The following is a 14,300-nucleotide window of genomic DNA, read 5'->3' as shown; positions in this document are numbered from 1 at the left end:
TGGTAAATGACCAAGCTAGCAGATAATTACTTGGGTAACACAATAGAAAACCCAGGACAAAACTGATCAGTGCAACTGATTTGTAATAATAGTTCAAACAGTATAAAAAAGATAAAGCCTGCAATACAAGTGGGTTTTGGAAATCATGATTTAACTGCTATATCCACATGATCACTACAAACGGCGGTCACCTAAAGCTATTATATGTGTGTGTGTATGTATATGTATAGAGAACTGTGTGTGTTACTGGGAATTAAACACACAATTTGAGCATCTGGGCTCCATCGCTGATGACAGCGCGGTGAGCACTGTTCAGCAGCAGCAGCGATAGTCAGAAGCCCAGTAAATGAGAGGTGAAGACCAAAATAGATGCTAATGCAATTGAAACTGAAGATGAGCACAGGGTACTTAAAATTCTGAACGATTACTTTCTCCAAGTATTCACAAGGGAAGGCATGAACAACATGCCCTCCCCAGAGATCACCATAGTAAAATTAATGACTTTGATTGGAACAAAATAAATAAATCATCAGGGATAGATATTTATCTGAGTGGTGAAAGAGATTGAGGAGGAGATATGTGATGCACTGATAATCATTGAGGGAGTCACTGGAAACCAGGGAGGTACTGAAAAATTGGGAACAGGTAATTGTTGGGCCAACATTAAAAAGCAGATAAAACAGACACAGATAACTACAGCCTTATTAATCTGCCTTCCATTCCATGTAAAATAATGGAATTGATTACCAATAGTAAGTTTGAAAATTATCTGTGCAACAATAACCAAGTAAAAAATACCCAGCATCAATTCAGAAAGGGAAGATCCTGCAAGACCAACCTTTTTGACTTCTTTGAGATAATGGATTATGAAAAGCCCTATAACAGTGCAACTAGACTTCCAAAAAACATTTGACAAAGTTCCATATGAAAGGCCATTAGTTAAACTCAAAGCTGTGGCGATTCGGAGTAAATTTGGTGAATGGTTAAGAAACTGGCTGAATGATAAATATACGAGTACTCATTGAAGTTATGTTGGGATGGGAGTACTGAGTGGGGTACTTCAGGGCTTGTTGCTGCAAAGTAAGTGAAGTGCTTTGAGATGTTTCTGAGAGGTGAGAATACCATATAAATGCAAGTATTTCTTTTTTAAACCTGAATTCTTTTCTAAAAATAAAAAATCAATTTCTGCATATAAGATTAAGGTTATTTTCTGGAGTTTTTGACTGACAAAACCCTTCTGAGTAATTTTTTTTAAAAGATGGTAGTCCAGGTGGTAATTTTCTGAAGTTGGGTAGGAAAGGTGACTTTCCATTATAAGCCTCAACTGCCAACACCACACACTGTTTGGTTCTTTCAGGTAGTAGTAGGAAGGCTGGAAGCCATGTCTCCATGGCCAAACTTCAGAAACAAAGTTAAAGTGCTATTTTAGCATATGCACTGCTTTTAAAATTATTTTTATTGAAGCTTTCAGTTTATTTAAAACTTGTCAGTAGTCTCCATATGTCAGCCATATACTTGAGGATTAGACCACTGGAGACCTTTCTGGAAATATAGATACTTTTAAGTTTCTTATTTTTTACTGTGAGAAATTAAGGATTTTCTGCTATCTTTAAGATGGATGCTTTGTATGTTTTGTCTTAACACAATTTTTTTTGTTCTGCAGAGATCAGCAGAGTGCGGAAAGATATGTACAACGACACATTAAATGGCAGCACAGAGAAGAAAAGTGCAGAATTACCAGATGGTGTGGGGCCGATTGTACAGTTACAAGAGAAACTTTATGTCCCTGTTAAAGAATATCCAGATGTAAGTATATGGTTCATCTAAAAATTTTATGCCACTATTATTAAGAGGTCTTTGAAGGTATTTACAGTGGCCTGGAAGATTAGTTCTAACGTGTTCGTGATAATCAACAAAATCTCCATATTTGTTTGGCATCACAAAAAGTAGAAGCTAACTGACTATCAGTCAGCAGTAATGCCATATTTAGACTTGGTGAGAAGTGATTTTTAAATCTGCCCTACTATAGGTTAGGGAAGAGACTACACATTGCTTCAAGCTGTTTTGGTTCAGATTCCGTTGTGAGAAATGGCAGGGGGGACACCAGCGGGGTGTCATAAGAATCTGTGCAAGGGCCATTTCAATTTACACTCTGTGTACATAGTTTGCAGTCGGAGACTCAAATAAAGCTGTCTAAATTTGCATAAGACGTCAAATGGGGGGAGGGTCAAATAATGATGAGGCAATACATGTACAAAGGCATCTGGATATGTTGAGGAGATGCGCTGATGAGCAGCAAATGGCACTTAATGTGGACAAATGTAAAGTTATGGGACTAGGGAAGGGAAATAAACTTAAATGGCTGGAGGCTACAGGATGCAACACAGGAGAGGGATCTGGGGCATTGGTGACAAGCTCAGTGAAACCAATACTAAATGAATCTATAGTCAGATGGATATTGCACAAATCCTAGAAGGTGGTAATAAGTGTGTATGTGATTCTGGTATAGCCACATCTGGAATATTGTGCCCAATTCTGGTCACTGCACTGCAACAAGCATATCGATGTTTTAGAAGCAGTGCTGTGAAGGGTAACCAAACTGATAGCTAGTTTGAGGCATTTGAGCTGTGAGGATAGGTTGAAGAACCTGGGATAATTTTCTCTGGAATAGAAAAGGCTCTGGGAGATGATAGCAGAGCATTCAAGATTCTTAAGCTAATAGATAAATTGAACCCTGATATACTTAAATTACCACAAACACTAGAGTCCGGAGGCACAAGCCGAAATTTAGAAGAAAAATGTACCAACAGTTTAGATTTAACTACTTTATGCAGAACGCGGTGAACGTGTGGAGCAGACTGCCCATGAAGGCAGGTAATAGGGAAACATTTAGGGGAGAATAGCTCGATATTTATGGTTGTGGGTGATTGAGGGATATTAGTTTTTTGGAGAAGCAGATGAACTGCAGATCGCTGTGCTTTCCTATGTTCCTATATATTGTCCAGTTTTAGGCTCTCTGATCTGAGTGCATGTTTTTCCTATTTTTTTTCCAACCTCTCCTTTACTTGGTCTGAGTGATGCCTTTAGCATTAGCTGCCATACAAGCCTGTGTTTCTTTTTTTTTAAATGGTGTGCAGACTTTTCACTGAGAAGAAATACTTCATAACAACTATCTTAACTCTGTCTGAGGATATTATGGGGTTCATTTTAACTCAGCCGTGAGGCGGGCTTTGAGGCGTGTGGGGGGTTAAAATCGCAGAAACTGGAGGTCGCGACCCCCCCTGCCTGGTCCCCGAGCCATTTTAACCCAGGCGTGTCTGATGGTCCCAAATCAGTCCCGCCTCGGTCTTTAAAGCCCTTAATCAGCACTAATTGGCCTTTATAATCCCATTTTAACAGGCCCTTGCATTTTTAACCCTTTTCCCACGTAAAACACGCCTGGTGGGGATCATGCCTGTGAAACCTGGCGTGAGCACTATTGGCTTGCTGTATCAGCTGCAGGTCAACCATTAAAGAGGAGATTTGATCAGCCATCATTTGCAGGTGGCAGGACTTTGTTGTTTCAGGCCTGGGGCAACTTTTACCAGGCTTAACCACATGTGTGGAAGGTTGGAGCCTCACACACATCTCCAGTGTGACCTCCTGGGAAACCCCGCTCGTCACCTTCACTCAGCGCTTCCTCAATGGAGGCATATACCAGAAGCATGGGAGCCATTTATTTCCTTCCCTTATGGGCATTAGATGAGCTCGAACACCAGCAGAACCAGGAACAACAGCAGCAGCAACAGGAGCGCCAGGCTGCTGCTCACCCACCTGAAGCTGCACAGGCCAGAAGGGGCCAGCGCTTGGAAGTGGCTTGAGAGCAACTTGCTGCACATCAGGGGGCTATGGGGACCCGTATCTGCACTGGCAGTCCTACTCAGAAGGACTTCCATGAAGGTCTGGTTTCTCTGTTCAGTAGATGCCCATCGCTCCTCAAGAGATGTCATTCTATTATGAACACTCACCATGTTTTCCATATCCTGGCGACTTATCTCCTCCATGGAGGTTGCCATCCTTTCCATGGTGATGCGTTCATGCGCCAATGACTCCACAAAGGCTCTGCTCATGTTCGCTATGGACTCCTCCATTCGCTCCACACTCACATCGACCCTGGAGACAAAACCTGCCAGAGACTCCTGCATCTGTGCCTGGAGTTCCAGCCCCGCTGGATGGACCCAGAGGCAGAGGCAGAGGGTCGACATGCAGCTGAGCCGAGCTGGCAGAGTCCTGTGCCCTCCGACTAGCACTCTCCACTGCTGTCCCTGTCTCCACAATCTGCTGATGCTCACTTGTGAGCTGTGATGCACCAGGTGACAACACTACTCTATGTCCCGAAAGTCCCACCTAGGTGTGAGTGTCTGTGCTGGTGCTGGGTGCGCTGAATTCTGCTGACGCTGCGCCCTCAGAGGTTGCAGATTCCTCTGAGGAGTCTGGAAGCTCAGGCTCTTCCTCCTGGACAGTGGGGATGGGGGCTCTCGATGGTCCTGTGGGGGAGTGAAGGAAAGAGTTAGAGATGTGAGGTCAAGGTTACATGCACATTGCATATTGCATATGATCATAGGTCCATCTGTTATAGCTTCAGAATCATTATCAGCGACTCATGCAATGTCAATGAGAGAGATGGAAAACTATTCTGTCACCAGTTTGCTGTGATGCACCCGTCTGTCCGTCCCCCACTTGCGCCTCATCCTCCAGTCCTACGATCTCCAGGACTGCCTCCTCCCGGGGGGTGAGGTGGGCTACTGAGGGAGGCCCTCCTCCTGTCCTCGCTCGTTCTCTTTTATGGTGAGCTCTCTTTTCCTGCAATGAGGGAGACAAGTGGAGTTTGAGTGAGAATGAAGGAGTGAGCGTAGAGAATCCATAGCATAGATGCTTAGAAGGAGACAAAGATGGAGTGAGGTGGCTAGAACAAGGGCCCTCCCTTTGTGTTGTCAGTTTTCATAGCATCAGAGTGATAGGGAGTGTGAGGGCTGCATAGTCGAATAGTTAGGTGAATGTGAGCATAGAGAGAGGGGGAATGGGTAAGGGTGCATGGATGTCAGTGTCAAGTGGGATGTGGAGGAAGAGATTTAAATTTTTGGTCATTTTGATTTTTTGTAAATTAACCTGACATTTGTTATTTGTGCACTTGTAATATTGTGATATTAAGGCCTATCTCAAATCAATTATCTTTGTCATGTTTGGGGAGACATTAATAACCTCACTTTCATTCTTAGACAAGATACCTGACAGATAATCTAACTCTCACTTTTAGCCTGTAATCTGCTTCTCTGCATCACAGATTTTCTTGTCTTTCTCCATTTTATTGGTACTATATAAACCTGTCTATGTTTCTCTAAGCTGACCATCTTTCTGATCTTCCTCCTGACTATATCCTCACTGTATTGAAATCAGAGCTCCTTGCACAGTTTGCTACTCGAACTCATTCTTTCCCAAGATTTCAAAAATTAGAATTCCACCTGTGTGTATCTGTGCATTTTTTAAAATATTCGTTCTTGGGATGTGGGCGTCGCTGGCAAGGCCAGCATTTATTGCCCATCCCTAGTTGCCCTTGAGAAGGTGTTGGTGAGCCGCCTTCTTGAGCCGCTGCAGTACGTGTGGTGATGGTACACCCACAGTGCTGTTAGGGAGGGAGTTCCAGGATTTTGCCCCAGCGACGATGAAGGAATGGCGATATATTTCCAAGGCAGGATGGTGTGTAACTTGGAGAGGAACTTGGAGGAGATGGTGTTCCCACGCGCCTTCTAGGTTGTAGAGGTTGCGGGTTTGGGAGGTGCTGTCGAAGAAGCCTTGGCTAGTAGCTGCAGTGCATCCTGTAGATGGTACACACCGCAGTCACGGTACGCCGGTGGTGGAGGAGGTGAATGTTTAAGGTAGTGGATGGGGTGCCAATCAAGTGGGCTGCTTTGTCCTGGATGGTGTCGAGCTTCTTGAGTGTTGTTGGAGCTGCACTCATCCAGGCAAGTGGAGTGTATTCCATTACACTCCTTACTTGTGCCTTGTAGATGGTGGAAAGGCTTTGGGGAGTCAGGAGGTGAGACACTCGCCGCATGTTTACCCAGCCTCTGACCTGCTCTTGTGGCCACATTATTTATGTGGCTGGTCCAGTTAAGTTTCTGGTCAATGGTGACCCCACAGGATGTTGATTGTGGGGGATTCGGCGATGGTAATGCCGTTGAATGACAAGGGGCAGTAGTTAGACTCTCGCTTGTTGGAGATGTTCATTGCCTGGTACTTCTGTGGCGTGAATGTTACTTGCCTCTTATCAGCCCAAGCCTGAACATCGTCCAGGTCTTGCTGCATGTGGGCATGGGCTGCTTCATTATCTGAGGAGTTGCGAATGGAACTGAACACTGTGCAATCATTAGCGAACATCCCCACTTCTGATCTTATGATGGAGGGAAGGTCATTAATGAAGCAGCTGAAGATGGTTGGGCATAGGACACTGCCTTGGGGAACTCCTTACCTCTGGAATTCAGCTCTTTTTTCCATGTTTGGACCAAGGCTATAATGAGGTCTGGAGCTGAGTGGTCCTGCTAAAACCCAAACTGAGCATCAGTGAGCAGGTTATTGGTGAGTAAGTGCTGCTTGATGGCACTGTCGATCACCTTCCAACACTTTGCTGATGATTGAGAGTAGACTGATGTGGTGTTAATTGTCCGGATTCGATTTGTCCTGCTTTTTGTGGACAGGACATACCTGGGCAGTTTTCCACATTGTCGGGTAGATGCCAGTGTTATAGCTGTATTGTAACAGCTTGGCTAGTTCTGGAGCACAAGTCTTCAGCACGACAGCTGGGATGTTGTCGAGGCCCATAACCTTTGCTATATCCAGTGAGCTCAGCCATTTCTTGATATCACGTGGAGTGAATCGAATTGGCTGATGGCGGGGATCTCAGGAGGAGGCCGATATGGATCATCCACTGGGTACTTCTGGCTGAAGATGGTTGCAAACACCTCAGCCTTCTCTTCTGCACTTGCGTGCAGGGCTTTGCCATCATTAAGGATGGGGATATTCATGGAGCCGCCTCCTCCCGTTCGTTGCTTAATTGTCCACCACCATTCACGACTGGATGTGGCAGGAATGCAGAGCTTAGATTTGATTCGTGGATCATGGGATCACTTAGCTCTCTCTAATCCTTGCAGCTTCTGCTGTTTAGCATGCATGCAGTCCTGTGTTGCAGCTTCCCCAAGTTGGCACCTTATTTTTAGGTATGCGTGGCACTGCTCCTGTCATGCACTTCTGCACGCCTCATTGAACCAGGGTTGGCCCCCTGGCTTGATGGTAATGGTAGAGTGACGGATATGCCGGGCCATGAGGTTACAGATTGTGGTGGAATACAATTCTGATGCTTCCGATGGCCCACAGCGCCTCATGGATGCCCAGTTTTGAGCTGCTAGATCTGTTCTGAATCTATCCCATTTAGCACGGTGGTAGTGCCACACAACACAATGGAGGGTGTCCTCAGTGTGAAGACGGGGGAAGGGTGTCCTCAGTGTGAAGACAGGACTTTGTCTCCACAAGAACTGTGCGGTGGTCACTGCTACCAATGCTGTCATGGTGTGGAGATGCCGGTGTTGGACTGGGGTGGACAAATGTAAGAAGTCACACAACACCAGGTTATAGTCCAACAGCTTTATTTGAAATCACAAGCTTTCGGAGCGCTGCTCCTTCGTCAGGTGAAGTGGAGAGATGCATAAAGACACAGCTTATATAGTCAGAGAATAATGCCAGATGATTACAGGTAATCTTTCTAACTGCCATTTATCACACCTCGGCAGAGAGATAATCACAGCAATCAAAGGTGTGAATGGTGTCCAAACAGGTCAGTTAGGAAAACATTACATCAAAGAACAATGAGGTGGGGTCACAAGGGGTCAAATGTTGCAGATGCTGGGGTCTGTATGAAAAACAAAAAACAGACAAAAAACCATTTTTTTTTGCTGGAAATCACAGCAGGTCCGGCCGCACCTGTATAAAGAGAACCAGCCAACGACGACTCGAGTCTGGATGACCCTACGTCCGGTGGGGTTACATGTAGCGTGACATGAACCCAAGATGCCGGTTGAGGCTGTCCTCATGAGTGCGGAACTTGGCTATCAGTTTCTGCTCTACGATTTTGCATTGTCGTGTGTCTCGAAGGCCGCCTTGGAGAATGCTTACCCGAAGATCGGAGGCTGAATGTCCTTGACTGCTGAAGTGTTCCCCGACTGGGAGGGAACACTCCTGCCTGGCAATTGTTGCGCGGTGTCCGTTTATCCGTTGTCGCAGTGTCTGCATGGTCTCGCCGATGTACCATGCTCCGGGGCATCCTTTCCCGCAACGTATGAGGTAGACAACGTTGGCCGAGTCACATGAGTATGTACCATGTACCTGGTGGGTGGTGTCCTCACGTGTGATGATGGTATCTGTGTTGATGATCTGGCATGTCTTGCAGAGGTTGCCGTGGCAGGGTTGTGTGGTGTCGTGGTCGCTGTTCTCCTGAAAGCTGGGTAATTTGCTGCGAACGATGGTCTGTTTGAGGTTAGGCGGCTGTTTGAAGGCGAGTAGTGGAGGCGTGGGGATGGCCTTAGCGAGGTGTTCATCGTCATCGATGACCTGTTGAAGGCTGCGAAGAACATGGCGTAGTTTCTCCGCTCCGGGGAAGTACTGGATGATGAAGGGTACTCTGTTGGTTGTGTCCCGTGTTTGTCTTTGGAGGAGGTCTAAGCGATTTTTTGCTGTGGCCCGTCGGAACTGTCGATCGACGAGTCGAGCGTCATATCCCGTTCTTACGAGGGCGTCTTTCAGTGTCTGTAGGTGTCCATCGCGTTCCTCCTCGTCTGAGCAGATCCTGTGTATTCACAGGGCTTGTCCATAGGGGATGGCTTCTTTTACGTGGTTAGGGTGGAAGCTGGAGAAGTGGAGCATCGTGAGGTTGTCCATGGGCTTGCGGTAGAGTGAAGTGCTGAGGTGTCCGTCTTTGATGGAGATTCGTGTGTCCAAGAATGAAACCGATTCTGAGTTTGATGGTGGGATGGAACTTGTTGATGTTATCGTGTTGTCTTTTCAGTGATTCTTCGCCGTGGGTCCATAGGAAGACAATGTCGTCAATGTATCTGGTGTATAGCGTTGGTTGGAGGTCCTGTGCAGCGAAGAAGTCTTGCTCGAACTTGTGCATGAAGATGTTGGCGTATTGGGGTGCGAATTTGGTCCCCATGGCTGTTCCGTGTGTTTGGGTAAAGAACTGGTTGTCGAAGGTGAAGACATTGTGGTCAAGGATGAAGCGGATGAGTTGTAGGATGGCGTCTGGAGATTGGCTGTTGTTGGTGTTGAGTACTGAGGCTGTCGCAGCGATGCCGTCATCGTGGGGGATACTGGTGTAGAGTGCCGAGACGTCTATCGTGGCGAGGAGTGTTCCTGGTTCAACTGGTCCGTGGGTGCTGAGTTTCTGTAAGAAGTCTGTAGTGTCGCGACAGAAGCTGGGGGTTCCCTGTACGATGGGTTTCAGGATGGGTTGATGATACTAAGATGGGGGGGAAAGTAGTGAATGAGGAGGACATAAAAAACCTGCAAGGGGACATAGACAGGCTAAGTAAGTGGGCAGAGATTTGGCAGATGGAATACAATATTGGAAAGTGTGAGGTTATGCACTTTGGCAGGAAAAATCGTAGAGCAAGTTATTATCTTAATGGCAAGAAACTGGAAAGTGCTGAAGTACAAAGGGATCTGGGGGTCCTGGTGCACGAAACTCAAAAGGTTAGTATGCAGGTGCAGCAAGTGATTAAGAAGGCCAATGGAATGTTGGCTTTCATTGCTAGGGGGATAGAATATAAAAATAGGGAGGTATTGCTTCAGTTGTACAAGGTATTGGTGAGACCGCACCTGGAATACTGCATACAGTTTTGGTGTCCATACTTAAGAAAAGACATACTTGCTCTCGAGTCAGTACAAAGAAGGTTCACTCGGTTAATCCCGGGGATGAGGGGATGGATGTATGAGGAGAGGTTGAGTAGATTGGGACTCTACTCATTGGCGTTCAGAAGAATGAGAGGCGATCTTATTGAAACATATAAGATTGTGAAGGGCTTGGATCGGGTGGATGTGGGGAGGATGTTCCCGATGATGGGTGAAACTAGAACTAGGGGGCATAGTCTTAGAATAAGGGGCTGCTCTTTCAAAACTGAGATGAGGAGGAACTACTTCACTCAGAGGGTGGTAGGTCCATGGAATATGCTGCCCCAAAAAGCTGTAGAAGCTACATCATTACATAAATTTAAAACAGAAATAGACAGTTTCCTAGAAGTAAAGGGAATTAAGGGTTACGGGGAGCGGGCAGGAATTTGGACATGAGTCTAGGTTCGGATCGGTCATGGCCCTGTGGGTAGCGGAGCGGGCCCAGGGGCCGTGTAGCCTGATCCTGCTCCTAGTTCGTGTGTCTAATTCTGTTAGATTCAGAAGATGGTTCTGTGATAGTAGATTGGCGGTTAGGATCAGATCAGCCATGATCTTATTGAATGGCGGAGCAGGCTCGAGGGGCCGATTGGCCTACTCCTGCTCCTATTTCTTATGTTCTTATGCTCTCGACGTATCCAGAGAGGTTCTCACACAGGGTTCCGTTGCCTGATACGATAGGACGTCCGGGTGTGTTGGCTTTGTGTATCTTTGGGAGGCAGTAGAAGTCTCCCACGAAACCGAGATAGAGTCCATGTTCTCAAAGGAGGAGCCATCGTCATACAGAACAGAACGGACTATTGCAAAGAAGCATACCGACAACTGGACAACCAGGAACACGACAGACAGTTACCCGCAGATCCGACCAAAGAACACACCCGCCAACTCAACAGACTGATCAAGACCTTCGATCCAGACCTTCAAAGCATCCTACGCGCTCTCATCCCACGTACTCCCCGCGTGGGAGACTTCTACTGCCTCCCAAAGATACACAAAGCCAACACACCCGGTTCGGTTGCTGCACTGCGGATTGGCGGTGTCTCGTAGCTGGTCTGCTGTGTCCTGAGCACAGGTTGAGAACATGGACTCTATCTCGGTTTCGTGGGAGACTTCTACTGCCTCCCAAAGATACACAAAGCCAACACACCCGGACGTCCTATCGTATCAGGCAACGGAACCCTGTGTGAGAACCTCTCTGGATACGTCGAGGGCATCCTGAAACCCATCGTACAAGGAACCCCCAGCTTCTGTCGCAACAGTACAGACTTCTTACAGAAACTCAGCACCCATGGACCAGTTGAACCAGGAACACTCCTCGCCACGATAGACGTCTCGGCACTCTACACCAGTATCCCCCACGATGACGGCATCGCTGCGACAGCCTCAGTACTCAACACCAACAACAGCCAATCTCCAGACGCCATCCTACAACTCATCCGCTTCATCCTTGACCACAATGTCTTCACCTTCGACAACCAGTTCTTTACCCAAACACACGGAACAACCATGGGGACCAAATTCGCACCCCAATACGCCAACATCTTCATGCACAAGTTCGAGCAAGACTTCTTCGCTGCACAGGACCTCCAACCAACGCTATACACCAGATACATTGACGACATTTTCTTCCTATGGACCCACGGCGAAGAATCACTGAAAAGACTACACGATAACATCAACAAGTTACATCCCACCATCAAACTCCCCATGGACTACTCCTCAGAATCGGTTTCATTCTTGGACACACGAATCTCCATCAAAGACGGACACCTCAGCACTTCACTCTACCGCAAGCCCACGGACAACCTCAAGATGCTCCACTTCTCCAGCTTCCACCATAACCATGTTAAAGAAGCCATCCCCTATGGACAAGCCCTGTGAATACACAGGATCTGCTCAGATGAGGAGGAACGCGATGGACACCTACAGACGCTGAAAGACGCCCTCGTAAGAACGGGATATGACGCTCGACTCGTCGATCGACAGTTCCGACGGGCCACAGCAAAAAATCGCTTAGACCTCCTCCGAAGACAAACATGGGACACAACCAACAGAGTACCCTTCATCATCGAGTACTTCCCCGGAGCGGAGAAACTACGCCATGTTCTTCGCAGCCTTCAACAGGTCATCGATGACGACGAACACCTCGCTAAGGCCATCCCCACGCCTCCACTACTCGCCTTCAAACAGCCGCCTAACCTCAATCGTTCGCAGCAAATTACCCAGCTTTCAGGAGAACAGCGACCACGACACCACACAACCCTGCCACGGCAACCTCTGCAAGACATGCCAGATCATCAACACAGATACCATCATCACACGTGAGGACACCACCCACCAGGTACATGGTACATACTCATGTGACTCGGCCAACGTTGTCTACCTCATACGTTGCGGGAAAGGATGCCCCGGAGCATGGTACATCAGCGAGACCATGCAGACACTGCGACAACGGATGAACGGACACCGCGCAACAATCGCCAGGCAGGAGTGTTCCCTCCCAGTCGGGGAACACTTCAGCAGTCAAGGACATTCAGCCTCCGATCTTCGGGTAAGCATTCTCCAAGGCGGCCTTCGAGACACACGACAACGCAAAATCGTAGAGCAGAAACTGATAGCCAAGTTCCGCACTCATGAGGACAGCCTCAACCGGCATCTTGGGTTCATGTCATGCTACATGTAACCCCACCGGACGTAGGGTCATCCAGACTCGAGTCGTCGTTGGCTGGTTCTCTTTTCACAGATGTGGCCGGACCTGCTGTGATTTCCAGCAAAAAAAAATGGTTTTTTGTCTGTTTTTTGTTTTTCATACAGACCCCAGCATCTGCAACATTTGACCCCTTGTGACCCCACCTCATTGTTCTTTGATGTAATGTTTTCCTGACTGACCTGTTTGGACACCATTCACACCTTTGATTGCTGTGATTATCTCTCTGCCGAGGTGTGATAAATGGCAGTTAGAAAGATTACCTGTAATCATCTGGCATTATTCTCTGACTATATAAGCTGTGTCTTTATGCATCTCTCCACTTCACCTGACGAAGGAGCAGCGCTCCGAAAGCTTGTGATTTCAAATAAAACTGTTGGACTATAACCTGGTGTTGTGTGACTTCTTACATTAATGCTGTCATGGACAGATGCATCTGCAACAGGTAGATTGGTGAGGATGAAGTAAAGTAGGTTTTTCCCCTCGAGTTGGTTCTCTCACCACGTGCTGCACGCCCAGCCTGGCAGCTATCTTTCACTTTCACCGTCGCACTTACCCTCACTCCCTCGTTTTCTCTCCCTTGCTTTTTTTCTCCCTCTTTCTTTATCTCTCGCTTTCTCTACCTCCCTCATTCCCTCTTTCTTTCTTCCTCACACTTTCTGCCCTCCTCTTGCCCCCTCCCCATCTCTTGCCCCCTCCCCTCCACTCACGCCTTGTCCTCTCCTCTCCCCCCATCTCCTCTCGCCCCTCACCACCTGTCGCCCCTCCTCTCACCCCCTCCCCACCTCCTCTCGCCCCTCTCCTCCTCTCCACCCCGCCCCCCTCCAACAGTGTCCGCCGTGACTCAGTTGGTAGCACACTCGCCTCTGAGTCAGAAAGTTGTGTATTCAGTTCCCACTCCAGGCACTTGAGCACATAAATTTATGCTGACACTCCAGTACAGTGCTGAGGGAGCACTGCACTGTCGGAGGTGCCGTCTTTCGGATGAGACGTTAAACCGAGGCCCCGTCTGCTCTCAGGTGGGCGTAAAAGATCCCATTGCATTATTTAGAAGAGCAGGGGAGTTAACCCCGGTGTCCTGGCCAATATTTATCCCTCAATCCACATAACAAAAACAGATCATTATCACATTGCTGTTTGTCAGAGCTTGCTGTGCGCAAACTGGCTGCCCTGTTTCTCACATTACAACAGTGACTACACTTCAAAAGTACATCATTGGCTGTAAAGTGCTTTGGGACGTCTGGTGGTCGTGAAAGGCGCTGTAGAAATGCAAGTCTTTCTTTACTTTCTTTACTTTCTTTTTTCTCTTCTTTCTTTCTTTTCTCTCCTCTTCGCTTCTCCCCTCTTCTCTCTCTCTCCTCTCTCCACTCCTCTCTCTCCTCTCTCTCCTCTCTCTCCTCTCTGTCCCTGTCCCCTCTCTCCTCTCTCCTCTCTCCTCTCTCTCCTCTCTCTCCTCTCTCTCCTCTCTCTCTCCTCTCTCTTCCTCTCTCTCTCCTCTCTCTCCTCTCTCTCCTCTCTCTCCTCTCTCCTCTCTCTCCTCTCTCTCCCCTCTCCCCTCTCCCCTCTCCCCTCTCCCCTCCTCTCTCTCTCTCCTATCCCCTCTCTCTCCTCTCTCTCT

The 14,300-nt window shown here is 47.6% G+C and overlaps 1 protein-coding gene across 12 annotated transcripts in view; it reads left to right on the top strand.

Annotated features, from left to right (window-relative positions):
- Positions 1 to 14,300, top strand: part of qkib (QKI, KH domain containing, RNA binding b) — a 736,031-nt gene that overhangs the window by 181,695 nt on the left and 540,036 nt on the right. For all 12 annotated transcript variants that reach the window (XM_085981974.1, XM_085981977.1, XM_085981972.1 and 9 more), the window contains exon 2: positions 1,664 to 1,806. In XM_085981974.1, coding sequence (XP_085838100.1) covers positions 1,664 to 1,806 — 143 coding nt within the window. The remainder of the gene's footprint in view (positions 1 to 1,663; positions 1,807 to 14,300) is intronic.

Source organism: Somniosus microcephalus, chromosome 3 (assembly GCF_052327205.1).
Source record: "Somniosus microcephalus isolate GS21.2 chromosome 3, FLI_Smic_1.0, whole genome shotgun sequence".
NCBI classification, from domain to species: domain Eukaryota; kingdom Metazoa; phylum Chordata; class Chondrichthyes; order Squaliformes; family Somniosidae; genus Somniosus; species Somniosus microcephalus.
The sequence above is the reverse complement of the archived record's forward strand: the minus strand, read 5'-3'. Positions and strand labels throughout refer to the sequence as shown.